Below are 19,890 nucleotides of genomic sequence, written 5' to 3'. Positions count from 1 at the left end.
TTTCCAAGAATAACTGAAAGTGCCGAACGTTATGCGTGAAAGAGCAGGTGGACTGCAAGATTAAGGGGCGTTTGCAGATGGTTTGGCTAATCCAGCTCAGCCTTTCAATCATCTCTCATTTTACTGCAGTCCCCACTTTATGGCATTACAGCCTTTGAACTGCCTGGAATTACAGCTCTGCTGTCCCTGCCCTCACAAAACACCCCCCTAGGACACAACACCTTCTGTGGTGTCAAGAGCAGGGATGGGGAGAGGTGGGATAATCCCCCTCTCACCTGGGCAGAGCAGGAGGGGGGTTATGCAGCAGCTGTCACAGGTCCAGTTCACACTGTGTCAGAGTATTTGTGGCCTTTGGGTTCAGCCCTAAAATAAACTGATGGTTTTTTTCCTCATGGTGCTGCCAGGTGATCCTGCACCAAGGGCCTGGTCCCATTTTAGTGTGAAGGATATTCTGATTTTCAATGTGAAAAGTGAGCACAGGCTCAGCACCAAGGATTCTGGAACTCTGTTCCCAGTGTTGTCACTCCCTGCACACATTCCTTTAAATGAGTGACCTAATCTCTCTGTTTATTCAGCTGGAAAATGGAGATAAAAATTGCCATGTGTGTCCTCACAAGGGAAAATTAAGTAATGTTTTCTAAAGTACTTGGAGACCCTCACACGAAAGATTCCCTAGAGACAGAAGACTGTGTCAGAGCAGGTGGGAAATCCCTTATAAAATACAAAAAAAAAAAGAAAATTAAAACACAACAGTCAAAAATTAAAAATGGCACACAACAAAGCCACTTGGTCACATGGATGGAGGAAAGATGTGAACAATTTGCAGCCCCAATATTTACAAATCTCAACTTCCTAAGGCAAAGAGAGGAAAGGAAATCCTTTCTGATTTAGTCTGACAAATGATGAAGAAATGCTGTTAACCCACTGTCTCTGAGCTCAGGAGTGCCACAACATTTACAGTCAGGAACTGCCAGGGAGCTGGTAGTGCCCCCTCACACAATGTATGACCCCAATCTCCAATGGGTTAGGGGTTCAGCTCTAATTCAGATCAATACAGGGCCCAAATACTCAGCAGGTACAAAACAAAGGGGCTGATGAAGTAGATGTTACCAATATTAATGCCACTGCAATAAGTATCGTTGATTTATGAGGAGCCACGAGGGTGTTATACAATCTATCAGCACCTGTGATTTTGTAGCTGCACTTCAGTATGTTCCTGTGGGACTTGCACCTCTTTTTTTTAAGGCTCTTTATCTTCTAAATACTGTCTTGTAAAATATTCAGTCACAAATTTATCCCTAATCTCCTCCCAAATGCTTCCTTTAAGAGTTGCATTTTTCACTAGCTTACTTACCATTATTAGCTTTTCTGATTTCACTATAAACTGTTTCAGTCCCCTTCTGTACAGGAGCTGGAAAATGTATTGGCACAGAATCAATTTCTTTTCCTTTTTTTTTTTTTTTTAAATTATTTGCCTTATGAAAAGCTCCTCAAACAAACAGAACCCACTGTTTTACTTTCAGAGGAAGCAGTTACACAAGCAGCAACGAGCCTGTGGAAAAGCAAGAGCACTCCCTCCCCAAACCCAGCCTGGAAGGAACTGAGAGGGAGATGTCTCTCCCCCTGTATAAAAGTGATGATAAAAATCTGCTTCCCCCTTCTAAATTGAACATTTTAATAATCTCCTTTGAACTCAAATCGATGCTGCTTTAATTTTACAGAGCCATCCACCACTGGAGAACAGTTCCCCTGGATCCCTTTGAAGAGCTGCTGCAATTTATTCTCAGCACTTCAGGAGCCGAGACCTGAGGTGATCCAGCATTTGGAAGAGGAACTACACCCTTTTTTGGCAACCAGTCTAAGTCTCACGGGCACAAAATACTAAATTGCTGTTTGGGAGGTGTCTCAGAAGGGCATTTCCAGATTTCCCACTGCTGTTCAGGGTTACCTGGGCAAGGTGTCCCCTCAGTGTGGGGGACCCTTCCATCAGCACTGAGCTCAGGTGGGCACAGCAGGAGTGGAGGCTCACAAGGCTCGTGGAAAGAGTGGAAGTAAAGGAAAACAAGAAGCAGGCAGAGAAGGTTTGTGCCTCCAAGGACACAGCTGGGGGTACAAGTGTGATGTTAGTCCTTCCAGAGCCTCAGGCTGGCAAATAAAACTCTGCTCTGGGGTGAGAAGGAAAACAAGCAGCTCTGCCTTTTCTCCTGACATCTGTGAGAACTTATCCATGGGGTTTGGTACCAAACTAGGGACACACACAGGGAGGAGGCAGAGCTTTGTCTGAAGGCCTGAAAACAGCCAGAACTCAGGTTGTGTCTGCTCAGCAGAAACTGCTGGAGGGTGGGAGATCAGAACAATTTCCTGGATTTATTGCACGGCTGTAGCTTAAAAATCCCTGGGCAACCAAAGTGCATTTAAAGCCACTTTCTTCATTTGCTACAAAGGCCTGTGCTGGCAGGGTCCAGTAGCTTGCTGTTCATCGATCTCAAAGTGTTTCAGAAACACTCATTCATTTCAGTTAAACTGAGTCTGAATTCTATCTCTATCACCTCCAATTTCTGGGCACCTTCAACAAAACAAGAGGTTAGGGATTTTTGCCAGTTAAAGGAAAAAAAAGTGGTTGTTCTCTCTCTGCAAGAAACTGGAAAGAAAATTCACATTCTGGATATAGAACCCTGTACTTCAGGATTATTAAAAAACACCCAAAACACTTCAAGAATTCAGACAATGATCTGCAGTCAGACTCAGAGTCAGGACTGTTACTGTTCTGCATCACTCTGAAGAACCCAAGTGTCTCTGGCACCACTTTCTGATTTCCCAAAGCCCATTTCATGTTTTTAAAATTCTGTTCAGCATCCTTTAAAAGCTGGGAGCTCACCCATCAGAGCTGGGCTGCAAAACTGCCGGTAATTCCAACGCCAGGAGGAGTTCCACTTCCCCACGTGGCTGACCACAGCTTTCAAACTCCCAGCTTTGGCAGGAACCCTCTTTGCAAGATAATCTGAAAGACCTTCAGGCCCATTTCATGTGCTCGTGGGCTACTGCTTAAATGATCCATTCATTTGCAGCGAAGTAAGGAGCTATCTCGTCAGAATTTTAATAAGAGGTAGCTCATTTTGTTTGGGGACTCCTTTTTTTAGCAGATTACAGCCCTAAATCTACTCCTTCTGACTCTGTGGAAAGATTTGGTTGGAGGCATTTCCTCAGCTTGCCTTTTTTTTTTTCCCAGCCCCATTTAACTGAATTGTGCTGTAATGCCACTGCCCATGTTATTTCCTTTGTTAATCTTCCAGAAGTCGCCTCAGCGCTGAAAAAATGTGCCAGGAGAAACGACGTGGATTATTTGACATTCTGTTCCCACCAGCTTTATAATGTTGCCACCCTGCAGATAACTAATCAGATATAAAAGGAGAAGAAGGAGCATGTTCTAACTCAGCCATGATTAGAGGTTTTTCCCTTCTCACTTCAGAGATATTTCCTAATCTTACTTTAGCCCCAGCCTTTGGTTTTGCTCAGGTTAATAATAAGGGGTCTAAATCACCTTTTCCATCTATTTGCACAACCAAGCTTTAGAGAAGACAAGCACAATATTTTTGTCAGGCATATCATCTCCAGAAGCATTCAATTTAATCACTCCTCAGGATTGCCACCTCTTTAAATATCAAATTACCATTCCACTCTGACTGCCCCAAAGAAGAGCTGGACTGTGCAGCCCCAGCTCTACCTCAGATATGTTCTACAATAATTTAAACTTGTTTTGAGGTGACACTCAATCGTTCCTGCTTCCCAGAAGTGACATAAAGGCTGGAGTTACAGCTCAGATGCTGCAGCATTTATTGCAGGAGTCTTTCAAAATGCACAAAATATGATTCTCCTGTTCCTGAGATGAACATCAGCACTGACATCGACAACAGGGGCAGGAGGAACAAATGACTGGGAAGATAAATTAATCTGGGGTTAGTCCTGAGAGATCAAAGCAGTCTGGAGCTCCTCAGAAGGCAGAAGGATCAGACTCTCTGTGCAGCTGCTGGATGAGATGGGAGTGCCCAGAGAAAAGGTGGGATCTGCTTTGCCTTCATTCAGAAAACAGCAGGGATCAAAAGGGCTGTAAGAGGGGTTTGGAGCAAGGGGACAATCTGAAAGGTCTGTTCCCTAGGAAGGGCTGGTCATACCCACAGACAGGACAGAATATCATGGTTTGAAACCAAACCTTACAATAACACTACGTAGCAGAAATATCAGTGGCCAAATTCCCTCTGTGGGTGTACATGATTATTACGAGGGAATATTAAGAAACTTGGCTTTGTTTCTCTTTTCCCAAGAATAAATCTCATCCTGTTTTCATTGTGATAGGCAGTGCAGAGCTGAAAGAATTAACGTGGCTTCGTGGAACTCCTTCTATTCAAGCAGCATCCTCGAGATGCTCTCAGAGATTACCACATTAAATACTTGCAGTGCAGTTGCCATTTACAGAACCAAAGCATTCGTTTGGGAAGCCTTTAACTGTGCCCTGGGGCAACAAAGCAAATTGATTAGGGAACTGTTATCACATCTCTGCACACCTGAAGCACGATTCAGTCTTACAGAATCAATCAGTGTTCTGTTAAAATAATCTGAGCTCATTTACACGGCATATTAAATATTATTTTGTGGTTTAACAGTGTTCAGTCTACAGATCACAGATACTATCTTATAACTCAGTCTGAAAATCCAGGAATAGTGTTATATATAAATAACAGGAGCAAAAGTCTATTTTTAGAGATGCTGATCTTGCATTTAACAGGGCTTTTAACTTAAATAATCATGCACACTCAAACACATTTGGAAGTACTAATTATTAGCCCTATTCTGAAAAAGAGTCCAACAACTGTGGTTCTTCAGAGCAGAATTTAGCAGAGGGGGATAAATAGCACGCTTAGGACACAGGGAAAACTCTGATGAATGATGCCAGGAAGGGAAACAGAGAAAGGAGAGGAGGACTGGCTGTTCCTGCAGGGCTTGAAGGGTGAGCACTTTTGCCCAAACATCTGTTTTACCAACTAAACAATCATGTCTTTGGTCTCTGAAATAAGTGACTAGTCCTTCCTACCAGGAAAAAGGAAATTTATCTGTTTCTTCCTCAGTCTGTTTCTCACTCAGCTGAAGCAAAGAAGCTGGAGCAGAGCATAAACCTGGAGTTTATTCACTCCCAGCTACTTGGAACTTTGAGGTTTCACAGCTTTCCACACAAGGCCACAACAGTATCAGAGCTCTGCAGATGACACAGAATGCCTGCAGTGTGCATTTGGCTCTTTCTCCTCCAAGGTTGCAGAGAAAGGTCCCTGAGGGCTGGTTACTGCTCCCACACAGGACTGACAGGGAGGAGGACAAAGTCATCTGGGCATTAATACCCTCATTCCTCTGTTTAAGGGGACACAACATTCAGGATGCTCTCCAGGCCTCTCCAGACTGAGAGGCTAAATCTGTGCTGGTCTCTCTTCCTTCTCTATCACACGTTAATTACAGCTCTGACCCTTCAACCAGTTCCTTTAAAAAGGAAATTCCACTGCTCTCTGGTGTCTCCATCATCTGTGGCTCACCTGCCACAGCTCTCTGGGACAGGGACATTCACACACACAAAGCACAACCTGCTCTGACAACACCAGTGCCAGGGGAGGAGCAACATTCCCAGAGCTGCTCCCAAACAGAGACCAAAGAGCTTTGGAGAGTTCATTTACCTCTGTGAGGATCGAGCGTTGACACTTCCACTTCAGTGTACTCCACCTCAGCACTCTCAAGGTCAGGTCCTGCCCCAAAAATACCAAGAAGATGTTTCTTTGTAGGACTGCAGGCTTTGTTTGAGCTGTGGGCCTGATCCTGCTGCCGCTGGAATTAAGGGACAAGTCCTCACTGACTTTGGGAGGTGCAGGATCAGGCCCTACTTACAGATGGTAGTTCCTCTGCTAAGAGCTGGAAGGCCAACCCATTCCTAAGGGTCATCCCAACCCAAAGGGCAGCAGCCCAACTAAAGGCAGATTTCTGAAACTGTGGGACGTGCAAATTGTACCTAAAACCCTTACTTTCCATGTAACACCTTCCAAAGTGTCACAACACAAATGGAGCATGGAATTATCACAGACTGTCACTGTATTCCAGCCCAGTTCCTCTTTATTTCTCTCCCTGCCCTTAACTTTCTCCTTGTTTTCTATGGCTATGACAGACACTTCCCATCCTCTGCTTTCCTCACATTCAAAGCCATCTTTAACTCTTTCACAGCCTCCCTCATTCTCCACATCTCTGCTTTTCTGGATACAACAGACACAAGCAACAGCTGCTCCCTTCTACTCTGGCTTTTTCTTAGAGTGCAGATGGTTTTCCACCAGATTTCTGTAAGAGTTGGAAGAAACCTCAACAGCCATCCAGACTGGCATCCTGCAGAACTGATTTGTCAGATTTTTTTTTAATTCAGATTTCATAGCAGTTTATTTTTTAGATTTAAGGCTTAAGTAATTTCAAGGTCAACTAAAAGGAAGACAGGACAGAGAAGTAAAAGAAGCAGAAAATACCTGGATATTTGTTATATAGAACTGACAGTTTTGAGCCTAAGTTGTATTTTTATCCCAATCCAGCACAGCTAATTACACCTCATAAGGCAGTTGGCAAATGGGTCCTATCACCATCATTTTGTGCATAAGAAAAGGAACTGAGCTCAGCAAAGGAAAATCTTCCCCATTATCAAAGAGAAAAAGGAAAGGGCTGGACCTATCCCAGCCTTGTTGCTACCATTAGAAAAACATCGTGACTTTCAGTTATAAAATACTTTAAAACTCTATTGTTTAAGTATGAAATTACCTTTACTCTCATCTGCTGATTTCATGTGATTTTCACTATCTTCAATGTAACCTGATCCTAAAATATTAAAGCCAAAGTTGAGCTGACAAAAATGTTTATTACAGCCAATTAAATACATGAGTTACACAGCTGCAATTCCTCCTGCCATTATCTGCATTTTTCTATGAGCCATTCTACTTTTGGTGTCACACCTAAGACATTCCAGTAACACAGCTGGGAAGAATGGGGCTTTTTAAATAATCAGCTAAACAAAAAACACCCAAGGGGTAATTTTTGTTTATGTCCAATACTCTAAACAACATGTCCAGCTATTTTTGTAAAGTGGGAATTTTGAGATCCTGGAATGAAAAGTTAACACCTCTGTCCCGTGGCCACCTCACAGGACCACGAGCCACGACTCAAGTGTTCCTCTCTGCAGTAATTTTCTTGCAGCTGTGTCAAACCCAGAAAGTAATTTTCTTTTACCATGATTTCTCCATCTGTAACACTGTCAATTGATTGCCTGGGAGAAGTGTCTGAGCAGAGTTAGAAACCAATCTTTGTGTGAGACGTGCTCATAAAAACTGTACAGAGACAAAATGACAGAAGGCACTTTGGAGAATGTTACTGGCATCCCTCTGTATTCCCCCAAAAACTGGGCCCTGACAAACAACAGCTATGCAAGTCCAAAACTTTCCATAAATGTTGAATTCAGCCCATTTATTACCAGTCTTACAGCAGAATGTCCTACCTGGATAATAGTCCCCATCGCTGGGCTGTCTCGTCAGCTTTTCATTTGTCAAGTTTGCAGCCAAGGCTGAGCTGAAAAACAAACCCACAAAAGTTGCTGCAGTGATCCCCAATCAGCCAATAACATGATCCTGGGCAAAGATCAGTCACTGTCCATGCTGACTGCCACCTGTTCTGAACTACTGCAGCTGAGGAAGATTGTGCCTTTCTCTTCAGAAGCACCAGCCAAATCTAAGGTAAAAAATGTTCCGTATTGCATTATTCTTCTTTAAGACCTCTGTATTTTCAATCCATTCCATATCTAAATGCATTCAAATACAGGCCTGACATTCTTCTATGTCACTTAGCTGGCCTTTTTTTCTATTTTTAGAGCATTTCCTCATCCTGTTGTTGTGTAAGCAGGTGGTACATGAAGCAGAACCATCTATTGTCTGCAGGTGTGGGCCATAATAAACTACAGTCAGGCCTTTCAACAGGAATACTCCATCATTATCCTAAAGGGTCGTGGTTTAATCCCAGAGGGCAGCCCAATATCCCACGGCTGCTCCTCACCCCCCTCCCCTGCCTGTGGGGTGGGGAGGAGGACTGGAAAAGGTAAAACCCAGGGGCTGAGATGAGAACAGTTCAGTGGTTGAAATAAAGTTAATAATAATAACAATAATAATAATAGCAATGAAAAGGAAGGAGAGAGGAATGAAACCCAAGAACAACAAGTGATGCCCAGCCAGTCCCTGAGCAGCGACGGCACCTCCCGGCTGGGTCGTTGGGACAGTGCTCGGCACCTGCTGTCCTTCAACCTCCAGTGCTCGGCACCTGCTGTCCTTCAACCTCCAGCGCTCGGCACCTGCTGTCCTTCAACCTCCAGCACTCAGCACCTGCTGTCCTTCAACCTTCAGCAGCCCCACAGCAGGAAGGTCCTCTGATAGATGGGACAGGGGAGCCACTTCATGTCCTCAGTCTCCAAGGCTGCTGCACTGACAGCCCACCACAACTCCTCTGGCTCCTTGCAATCCTCTCTCCTGAGAGTTAAAGCCCCTGGAGCCTCTGGGCTACTCAAATTGGAGGCTTCTGCCACACCTGGCCAGCCAGGCTGATTTCAGCCCCCAGTACAGTCTGCTGGGTCCCTCTCCAGAAATACAACTGGGTTGTGTCCCTGTACAGCCTGATGGCATCAGGGCACAGCGTGCCCCAGGACCTACTAGAGCCTCCCAGTCCTGGGGGGTTGACATTCCAGGCATCTGATCCACATGCTCCAATAAACAAGGCTGTCTCTCTTCTCCACCTGGCTGGAGGCAGAGCCCCTCTAATCCTGGCCATAGGATTATCCACTTGCTGCTTGTAAAAACAGGTGAGAATTCCTTTCCATAGAGTCAGGAGTAAGCTCAGCCCTTCCACCCCGAGGAGCTGCCCATTGCAGATCGGAGCAGCAACTTTCCTGGAGGAACCCCCATTTGTGATCTTCCCTGGCAGTCCATGTACCCTCTAGGGTGCAGGGAGAATTTCCATCCCTTTTCCTCATGTCCTCTCTGGGGTGCTCACAGGTAAAACCACAGGGTCCCCTGTGGTGTGAACCCTCTGCATCCTCTGTCTGGAGAAAGAAACCACTTACTGTCAATAGCTGAGATGCTGGCCTGTACATGTGGGGGTACAATCTACCCACTTTGAGTTGCTCAACCAGCTTCTCCACAGCACAGGCAAGAGAGGAAGAGAGATTTTCTCTGTACTGCTGGGTTGGTGAAGCCACTTCATCCACCAGTGGTGCCTCTTTGTCTCTCCAGGCCATCACTGCCAGTGAGTTGGTGCACGACAAGGGTGCACTCTGGACAAGTTTCTGACACGTGGTTTGTGCACATCAGACTTCACCTGGATCTCTGAGTAACCTTGTGTTGCCTGGGTCATAAGTTATCTGTAATTCCCTCAGGTACTGGGCACCTCTCTCCATCATGGTCCACTTGCCTGGGTGACACAGAACATCCTCCTTGAAGGGATACCTGTCCTTCACACTTGACAAGAGTTGCCTCCAGAGGTTGAGGACTTGTGTTGCTCTTCCAATGAACTCATCAATGCACCCTTCCCTAGAAAATGATCCCAGCTGCTTGGCTTCCCTATCCTCTAATTCCACACCACTATTCCCATTATCCCAGCATCAGAGCAGTCAGGGAATAACGTGCTCACCTGGATGATGGTTGAAATCTTCCTGCACATCCCACCGCTCACTCAGGGATGGGGATTGAGAGGTTGTCTCTTGTTCTGCCTCTTCCTCCTGTTCCTGTTGTGGCCTTGCTTCATCCTCCTTTATTAAACCAGCTGTCTTTCCTGCCCATTTCTCCTTGTGAACAGGGGCAACAGACACACAGGGGCTGGTCCTTTGATTCAGCTGCACCCATCGGTGGGGTGAGTTGTCACAGGCTTTGAGTAGCCAGGGATTGAGCAGCCCCAGTGTCTGTCGTGGCCACTGTGCTTGTTGTGGGAGTTGGAGCAGCCCCAGTGCCAGTCATGGGGGTTGCAGAGGCTGCAAATAATTGCCTAACCCTAAACAAATCTGAACCCCACTCTCAGCAACACACTGGTTCCTACCAGTAGGACCACGGTGGTTCCAACACCCCAAGTCGATTCAAAATCTTCAGAGCTCTCAAGCACTTTTGCAACTGGCCTGGAGAAGAAAGGGAAGCTGTGGGAAGCTGTGTCCATGGGCTGGCTCTCCGAGGACAAAGGGACCAGGTGTAATTATGGGGGATTCCCAATAGGTGTCTCCCCAGTACACAGGTGACAGCGGCGCTGAGGACACGGCCAGGTGAGCCATCACCAGCGATTCCATCGCATCGTAAATGAGGGTCACAAAGCAGAACAAAACAACAACCTCAGCCCAGCCCCCAGTGGCAAGAAACACAACAGGGAGGGCAGCGTTCCCTCCAAGGGCAAGCGAGGTGTTTACACCCAGCTCCGAGAACAAGCACAACAACTCTAAGATCAACCACATCATGACAGCTGGCTGTTAAACTGATGAATGCTTGGAACAAATCTGTTCCAACGTGCACAGGTCAGATCTGGGTTTAACTCTGAGAGTCCCACTCTGAGCTCCAAAAACGACTGTCATGGTTTAAGCCCAGCTGGCAAGGAAGCAGCGCACAGCACCTGACTCGCTCTGCCCCAGCCCACCCCGCCCCAGTGGCACGGGGAGGAGCACTGGAAAAAGGTAAAACCCATGGGTTGAGATAAGAACAGTTTAATGATTGAAATAAAGTAAAATATAATAATAAGGACAACAATAACCACAATAATAATAATAACTATTATAAAGGAAGAGAGAGAGGAATAAACCGCAAGAGCAACAAGTGATGCCCAGTACAATTGGTGCCCACCCTGTGCCCGATGCCCGGCCCCCAGCACTGAGCAGTGTCCCCCAGACAATTCCCCCCCAAGTTTCTACACTGGCCATGATGCTCAATGTCCCTTTGGCCAGTTTGGGTCAGCAGTCCTGGCCATGCTTGTGCCCCTGCTGGTGGGCAGAGCATGGCAAACTGAAACGTCCTGGAGTTAAAGTAAGCACTGACAGCTAAAACATCAGTGTTAGCAACGTTATTCTCCCAGTAAATCCAAAACTCAGCACTGTACCAGCTACTAAGGAGAAAATTAACTCTATCCCAGCCGAAACCAAGACAGCAAGACATCTTACCCAGACATCTCCATGGACGGTCCTTTAGCTTGACAGAGGGAAAAAAAAAAAGGCATCTATTAGTGGATTGCACAAGTAAAGGATTTAAAAGTAAACATCAAAACAAAACAAAGATATAACAATTATTTAATCATGTAAAAATAATTTCTCCTGGCAATCATAAAATTAATGTTTCCTTCAGAGAACCTAAGATCCTAAACCTAAAAGATCCAAGATTTTGCCTTGGCCAATTTAAGCAGTCTGGGACATCCAGATGCTTCAAATTTTCCCAAATAATTTGCAATGTACTGCATATCACGGGATAAACCAGATTTATTTATATTCTGAAAGAACAAGGTCTGAAAAAATACCTTAATGATAAAAGACAAATCCCTAAACAAAATCATATTACAGTATGGGGAGGAAAAATAAACAATTCCACAACCTAATAATCTAAATTTATCTCATGAGGACCAGAGAAGCACCTCAGTAACACCTGGGCTGGGACCCCAAATCAAATTGTTATAGCTCTGTGAGGGATCAAAAGCCTCCTCAGGCCCTGTCTGCCTCTTCACTGCACTGACTGATCCACACCTAGGACTGCATCTGCCCAACGTACCTGAAAAGCCTCAGCACACTTGCAGCTTAATTTGGGTCACCTGGCATTTCTAAGCATATTTTTAGTTTTTTTTAATTGTGTTCAGTCTCCCTCACAACCCTTTGCTTCCAACACAAATGCAGGTTTAACTGGAATACATCTGTCACCAAAGGGAGAAGGGAACCACTCCTTACCCTTTTTCTTCTTGCGCAAAAACCACCACAGGGCAAGTGCTGCTGCTCCTGCAACGGTGACCAGGACCAGGGCAGCGATGACTCCTTTCTTCCAAGCTGCCAAAATGACTGGAAGTAAGAAAAACATGTTTAAGAGAGTATTTACTGTGACAGGCCAACATTACCAGTTCCTGACCTTTCATTTTACTACAAATCCGCCTTCTTACACCCCAGGGAAGAACTCTGAGGGGCCTTGCATGCAAAGTTCACCAGTGAGCCTCCACTAGTGACCAAAACCTCAGCACAACCATGGCTTGCTTTCAGTTTGCATCTGCCCCTTTGGCTTTTGAGCATCCTCAAACTTTCCTCTGTTTTTAGAAAGAGATCTCTCTGTTCAACTCCTGACAAGGGTGAACAAAAGCAAGTCAGGGAGCTACACTCAGGAACAGCCCAGGTGAGAGGAGCCCACCTGCCAGGAGGATGGGGGGGCAGATTAACCACTCACCACTGATGGTGATGGGGCGGCTCCTCACGTCCACGTTGGCTCTGTTGGAGGCCACACAATAATATGTCCCCGTGTCCTGCCTCTTCATCGTCTTCTTGTGCCACATGGCTCTGTCTGCATGCTCCACTTTCTCGAACAGGAGAACCTCACGGTCAGTTTTTTTAAAAAACCTGAACAGGATTGGCCAAGAGCCTTCTTTGACCGAGCAGAGAAAAGCGGTCTCGCTGCCATCTTCCACTTCTCCGTATGGGACACTGCCCAGGCTGGCATCCCTGACTGGCACTGCAGAGCAAGGCACAGAGAAAGCAAATATTAGCACTGTTGGGAGGAACTTTGATGCTAAAATATTGTGCTTGCTTTAATGCTTGGTTAAACAGAGACTGAATGCACAGTGTTAATCCTCCCAAACACCCTCTGACAGACACCATCCCCTGGTAAATATTTTGATACACCCAGAAATAGAGAGGGCACGACAAAGAAACAAAGCAGGCACAGGAGGAAATTATATCCATTCCCCAGGGGGCAGTCAGTCACTTTCCTTAAAATCCTTCAGATGCCACTCCAGCCCCAGCCTACAAACTATTTCATTTCCAGAAATAACACACTCAGCTGTCCAATAGTGCAAATAATGATGGTCCAGTTTATGTAGCTGTGCTTTCATAGTTATGTAGAGTTGTGCTATTTTATGCTAACTGTGTGGTGACTGTATTCTTGTAACCTTTAATACACAATAGTGGGTATCAGCAGATAATGGATCGAGTTTTCCAAGCCAGTCCCAAATTCCAGTGGTTTTACAGAATATGGCAAACACAGTGAGGGAAGTCAGTTTGCATTTGCACAAGCTGGAAGAATGTGCACACGCAAAATACAGGTTTTTTTAAGACTGCTAGTTTACAAATTAAGGTATTTTAGTGTAGGAGCAGATGAGCATCAGCCCTTGGAACCACATGGGGGGAAAATGGACACACATTGTGTGACTCGAGGCTCGTGGAATGTCAGCAGCTTTGCAAAATGTTTGGCAGATGAAGCATCTGCTTTGCTAAAATCCCTACTGAAAATGTCTCTGGAAATATTGGAATTGTGTTTGGGGCACTGCCATGGGTAACACAAGGCAGATGCAAAGAAGGAATAGTTAAGGCCACACTGGCACAGAAGCAGAAGGAGGAAACCAGACCTAATATGGAAAGATGCTGATCAGGAAAGTTCGTTTTGTATTAGGGAGCAGATTCAGATATGACATGGATGGGTTCCTATGACAGACTGAGCCTATGATAGAGTGGATTGCTCTGGAAAAAAAGTGCTTTTCCAGATCTAGTACAGACAGAAAGCACAGAATACAGAGAATTCAAAGCCACCAAAACATGACTCTATTCAGAACTTCCAACCAGTGCCACAATAAATCCTGAACCACAGCTCTAACAGCTGGGATACACCAGTTCCAGCAGAGAAACACCCACTTGTTGATGGATTAAGATTATACTTTGTGTATTTGTACCTTGTTATTTCAAACCACCTTGACTTTAAATCTCCCTGGATAAATCTCTTCAGAGTTTTTATCACTCAGCTCCTCTCTAGAGTCAGTAAATGGTGGAGCTGATGAACTTCAGGTGAGTCCTGCTGCCATAGTGTGTGTGAGTGCCAGTACTGTATTAAAAGCCCTTTTTGGGAGCTCAGTGAATGGGGAGCACATCCTTCACTGTGCAATAATCCAGAATAAACCCAACCATTCTGGATGTATCTGTTCAAATCACACACAACTCCATGTCCAAACTCAGAGGGAAACCAGCCTATCAACCACAAGTTTATCTTTTTAAAACCCACACAATCTGGGTTCCAGCCAGGATACAAAACTGAAAACTCCTTAGCAGAGAGAAATTACCTCTTCTTTTTGAAAGGTCAAGAACAGACCTGCTCTGCTCCTGGACTTGTGTGCTGTGACCAGCAACCATTTTTAATTCAAGTGAGCAACAGTTGGGAAACATTTCCCATCCATTTTGCTTAGTCCATCATTTGCTGCCAGAGTTTCAAAACTCTAAATGTGACATCAGACCAGAAGAAGAAGAAGAAGAATTGAGCAGACTCACCAATTACCGTGACGTTCAGGATGTCGCTGCTTTTCACACCGCTGGAGTGGTTATTTCGAGCGTCACATCTGTAACCCCTCCCGTCATCCAGCCTAATATTTTCATCCAAGAACGTAGCATACGTGTCATTAATGACTGTTTTCTCTACTTCATTCCCTTTGTAGAACCTGAAGGTTTTGGGGGGCGTCCCCATCACCGAGTGGCAGATCAGCTGCAGGGGCTTCCCCAGCACCACCTCCGGCAAACCCCCGGCAACGGAAAGAGTTGGCTTGGAAACTGGGGCTGAAAGGGGAATAAAAAGGAAAACATTGTTGAAAATTGCACTGCAGAAGGGCAAAAGACACAATATTATTTCATAGGAAGTATTTAAATACACAAGTTTTATCTAGTTTGCACACGTTTTATTGGGAAGCTCTTCCCCGTCGATAGAATAGAAATGGGGGGACTTGACCAAGTCAATGATGCAGGTAATGGAAAATGTGGCTTTGAATTAAACAGCATGCAGGGAGAATGGGAAGGGAGACAAAGGATGAGTGACACAGCTGGGGATCACCCAAACTGCAGAACTAATCCTGACCCACGGACCGAGTGTCACATTGCAGGTATGAGCTGAGATGGACCGTGCAGCACCTAATCAGAGTCACAACCCACTTCATCCCCTCCCAGACTGGAGAGCCACCTGAGCTCGTTCCATGAGAGGGAAGGGACCAGAGTGCTGCTAATCAGCTTTTGTGGAGCAGAGCTAACCAGATGACCTCTGGTTCTCCTGGTTTCTGCCTGGAGAGTCAGGGAGAAGGATTCAAGGCAGACACTGTCAGAGTTTCAGCTCAAACTGAGGAGTGAGAGATCTGCAGAACAGTTCTGGCTCCTGCAAATGGTAATGAATGAATTTACCTGGCACCCAGCAGAGCCAAGGGAGCAGCAGGAGGCCATTCCAGCTCCCTTCTCTCCAGGGCCAGCCCTGGAAAAGCCTGACTGGATTGGATCGTGACACACCAAATCCTCTCCAGAGGAAGATGACGAGCACACCTCACAGAAATGAATATTGCAAGAACTGAGAGACACCCTGCGAGGTCATGGACCAGAGGCTGATTCTGTATCAACTCACCATAAACATTAATCCTTACAGGTCTGCTCTCCTTGACTATTCCTTTTACTTCAGCTTTGCAGGTGTAAGAGCCAGTATCATTCACATTAACTCTCATTTTTAAGCTCTGAGAACTTTTCAGTGGGATGTCTCCGTTGGAATTTTTCCGTAGGATAGAGAAGTTCGCTTTCTGAAAACCATTAATGCTGCAATTCAAAATTAACTCTTTATTCTTATCCAGCTTAGTCATAGAGGCAATCAGTGTTGGCTTGGGGAATAACTCTGCAAGATAAAAAGAGAACTAATTCATTCCAATTGAGCCTGAAAGAATAGGACTATTTAACACATACAGAATGAAGGACATACGGAAAGTTTATAATCCGGGAACGAAAAAACCACGTTGTTTTAATATTATTATATTTTCAAGGAAAACAGAAACTCAGCAACCACTTGAAACCACTTTTCATGTGTTATTTGAGGATATTATTTTAGCCTTTAACTTCGAGAAAATTTACCCTCGGATCTGGAGGTTACACTTGGGTCTTGGGTTCTAGCAAATTCAAATTTAAATATCAATACATTGAGTCAAGTCTGAGACGAACAGAGGTTTTACCTGACACAACAACGTTCAGTTTGGTGGTTTTAGATGCTCCCCCTTGCTCCACCTTACACAGATATTCCCCACTGTCCTCTAGAGTAGCTACTGTGGAGTATCTCAGAAGCTTCTTATCTTGGACACTGTTCAGGATTGTTTTGTTTTTCTGGAGGATGATCTCCAGGTCCCGCATTCGAACCACGGCAGTTGAGCACTCAAACTGTATTTGGTCTCCTTCTGTGACATTACTGGAGGGCACAGTGGTCAGAGTGGGCTTTATAAAAGGTTCTGCAAGAGGATACACATAAACATGCAGATGAACACATACAGATAGAAAGGCCTGGCCCGATTTTAACTGCAGTAAGCAAACAAATGTCCAAAGAAAAGCCAAGCAACTTACCCCTGACCGTAACGAGGGTTCTGTTGCTCCGGGCTGACTCTTCCCATTCAAGCTTTACATTCCTCCTACCAAAGCAGTCAAACTGTAAAATATGATCTCCTTCTTCAACAGAAACCTCCAGTTCAGAGAAATTGGTGTAAGACTCAGGTACACATCTCTCTTTGGGCGTTGAATTCGTCTTTATCTTCCGGAAGCAGAACAGTAAAGGAGGTTCTTCTTCGGGCAGCTCACAACGTAACTTCACAACTTCGCCCTCCAAAACATCTCTCTTGTCAGCAGTCAGGATTGGCTTGGTCATTCCTTACACCAGAAGGCAAGGAAAGAAAACAGAATATGCATAATCCTGAAAGAAATTCTATCTCTGGTGACTGTGGTAATGATTTATGCTCATTAACAGATGCAAACACTTTGCAGGAACCAAGCTTTTGAAGACCACCCAGTACCTACTTAATGCTGAACAAATTCTTTCCAAATTGCTTTTCCAAGGGGAAAAATGTCACTTGCAGTCAAGAATACACGGCTAGAAAGAGCATGGATGGAGATGGCCCCTGTTCTCACCAGAGATGGAAGAACAAAACTGATACAACAAGCAGAGCTGACACTCCTTTGGCTGTGGCTGCCACAGGCTGAGCATCTCTGTACCTTATTCCCAGCATTTCCAGGAATCTACCCACCCTCCATCACATTTCTGGGAATGGGCACAAGCTTTCACAGCTAATATTTCCTCTAGGCTAGGGCACAGAGGCTCAGGGCAGCGGGGAAGGTGGCACAGGGGGCACAGACTGCTCCTGACTGTCACTGATGTCACCCTGGGATCACGAGTCCACGAGGCTTTAGTACTAAACTCTCGTGAAGTGCTGTGGATAAAATGGATAAAATGGATAAAAATCCCTTTCCAAGATATCCTACTGAGCACTGACCATTATTACTTCCCCTGGAAGGTTGGGGTTTGGTTTTTTTCCATGTTTGAAAGAGCACTCACCTGCCACCCAAACGTGGACGGGGTCACTGGACCGTGTCTTCTTCTCCGCTCTCACCGTGCACTGATAGTCCCCCGTGTCTGAGGATCTGGCCACGGGGATCTCATACCGTGCCTCTCCCGTGTCTGCCACGGTCATGAACACGAGCTTGCGGTCCTTAAAGATCGTGAAATTGTATTTCAGCTGGAAATCGGCGCTTTTGCTGATGTCAGCGTGGCAGATGATCGACATGGCAGCTCCATTCCTCACTTTGACAGATGGCTGAACCTTGATTTCAACTGTGTTGAAAGTAAAAACTTGATAGAGGGGGGGGAAAAAAAAAAAATGTTACATTTATTTACTTCAAACACGACACTGCTATCTCAAGTCGCTACATTTTAATCACAAAAATTAATTACAAAATTTGACATTTTACTTGACAGGAATGTTGTAATTTATACACAAAGTAATTTATATACAAAAATAATAATCATATTTAGAAACAAAGTTCATGATAGTATTTATATATACATGTGTATGTGTAGAGAAATATAATCTGTTTATAACCACAGCAATGATAAACAACTTGTAGCTTAAATGTTGTAAATGTTATAATCTTGGTATAATTAATATTTTTACTCACACAGCTGGAAGAACAAGCAGAGAGAAAAGATCTATTAGTTCATTCATTTTCCCTTCCTTTAGAACTTACTCTTTTTTGGGTTATGCCCGTTTTGCTCAGGATTTACTTTATAAATTTGCTACTAGAAGAGGAAAACTTTCCTGCATCTAAAGAAGCCCTTCACCAGCTCTTATATAATGTGCCCTCTCTAGAGAGAGTTTTGGGCATAAAACCAGTGCAAAAATTGTCATTTTTTTTGCATGTGAATAAAGCACATGACAAGAAGAAGCAAAGCTTTGTCCCTGGTGATGGAAAAAGGGAAGCAGGAGGAGTGTACGTGCTGGGAGTCAGCGAGATGAAAAGGTTAAAGAGTTCCTTTAGAACACGAGTTCTGAGCTCTGCTCAATTGACCAATTCCCTGGCAAGAGCAGGAGAAAGTGCCCTTAATTTATATTCTGTAATTTTATCCTCCCTCCTTGGGCACGAGAGGCTTTTTTAAATACCAAAAAACCAAATTCTGATTTTCTCTCCCACGTCTTTCGTGCCTCTGGAAAGCAAATTACTCCAGGAAAGATTTCACCAGAACATTCACTAAGATAGAGCAGCACATCCCTCATTTAAACACTGTACCAAGAAACACCACCAAGCAATACCTTTTCTTTTTCATATGGCCAAATTTCATACTGAGATATCAGACAGCAAATCCAAATAAACTCTGTTACAAATGCACACCAACAACAGAGGAATTAGTTAAATTACTTATTTTAAATTTGCATGTGAAAAAAAAAAAACCAAACCCACACCAAAATTATAATTCCCTACCTTTATCCTGAGTGTAAAGTTCTGAACCTGGGGAAAAGAAAAAAAAAGAAATGTTGTTTTCAAAGCTTGCAGATTGAGAGACAGCAACGTGAAACTGTTAAAAAAACCTCCCCAAACCCCCCTCCCCAGACAAACCAAAACCAGCAGAGTTTCAGTTACCAAACTTACACTGCAAGAAAATCACCAGAAGAGCAAGATACATCTCGTTCCTGAAGGACAGACACTCAACCCCCCAAATCAAACAATATTCATCATCAGAGGTGACGCCTCCAGGTACCAAACCCCACGTTCTGGCTCTTTTATCCGGTGGCGTTTTTATGGGAGCCGATAAAAATTTGCCATGAAGGTTTGTAAGTTATCCCAGGGTCCTCCACAGCAACTGGCTGGATCAAGTAATCGTTCCCATTACTGGAAACTGGAAATGGCAAACAATGAGAATCTATCTGCTGCTCCCAGGCAGATTACTGGTCAGGAAGTGACTGGACTTTTCCTGAGGGCGCCACCAAATGCATTTGCTTTGTTTAATTTCTTAAGGTGTATTAAAAAAACAAGAAGTTCCAATGACATTTATCCCCCAGTTCCTGTCAATATGGGTATTTTTAAGTCACGATTAACCCTTTAGGAACACAAATCACCTTTGCTACTTGAACTCAGCAGATTGTTGAGCAAAGATTTCCCTCCATCCTGACGCGGTGAATAGATGTACATAATTACCCAGTTTTCCCCTTTACACCCATATTTAGGTGTCCCATCTTTGCTGTGGCTGTAGGGTGCACAATAAATTATCTCAGAAATCAGAGAAAGCAGAATATGGACAGGCAGATCTGTCA

General features: G+C 44.6%; 1 protein-coding gene across 7 annotated transcripts in view; it reads right to left on the bottom strand.

Annotated features, from left to right (window-relative positions):
• PECAM1 (platelet and endothelial cell adhesion molecule 1) overlaps positions 1 to 19,501 on the bottom strand; it is a 30,536-nt gene extending 11,035 nt beyond the window's left edge. For 2 of the 7 annotated variants that reach the window (XM_050319429.1, XM_050319432.1), the window contains exons 1-13: positions 19,229 to 19,501; positions 19,061 to 19,087; positions 17,640 to 17,933; positions 16,658 to 16,957; positions 16,276 to 16,545; positions 15,684 to 15,944; positions 14,576 to 14,857; positions 12,492 to 12,773; positions 12,008 to 12,115; positions 11,237 to 11,264; positions 7,562 to 7,632; positions 6,832 to 6,888; positions 5,718 to 5,786 (exon numbers count right to left, since the gene is read on the bottom strand). In XM_050319429.1, the coding sequence (XP_050175386.1) occupies positions 5,718 to 5,786; positions 6,832 to 6,888; positions 7,562 to 7,632; positions 11,237 to 11,264; positions 12,008 to 12,115; positions 12,492 to 12,773; positions 14,576 to 14,857; positions 15,684 to 15,944; positions 16,276 to 16,545; positions 16,658 to 16,957; positions 17,640 to 17,933; positions 19,061 to 19,087; positions 19,229 to 19,262 (2,083 nt within the window). In that variant the 5' untranslated portion in view covers positions 19,263 to 19,501. Of the gene's footprint in view, positions 1 to 1,354; positions 1,412 to 5,717; positions 5,787 to 6,831; positions 6,889 to 7,561; positions 7,633 to 11,236; positions 11,265 to 12,007; positions 12,116 to 12,491; positions 12,774 to 14,575; positions 14,858 to 15,683; positions 15,945 to 16,275; positions 16,546 to 16,657; positions 16,958 to 17,639; positions 17,934 to 19,060; positions 19,088 to 19,228 lie in introns of all 7 variants that reach the window. The other 5 variants (XM_050319428.1, XM_050319430.1, XM_050319433.1 and 2 more) reach the window with 5 other exon arrangements.
• Between the last annotated feature and the right edge of the window lie 389 nt (positions 19,502 to 19,890).

Source organism: Myiozetetes cayanensis, unplaced genomic scaffold (genome assembly GCF_022539395.1).
Source record: "Myiozetetes cayanensis isolate MyiCay16 unplaced genomic scaffold, myiCay2020 scf22, whole genome shotgun sequence".
Classification (NCBI taxonomy): Eukaryota; Metazoa; Chordata; class Aves; order Passeriformes; family Tyrannidae; genus Myiozetetes; species Myiozetetes cayanensis.
This window is presented reverse-complemented; position numbering and strand designations above follow the sequence as displayed.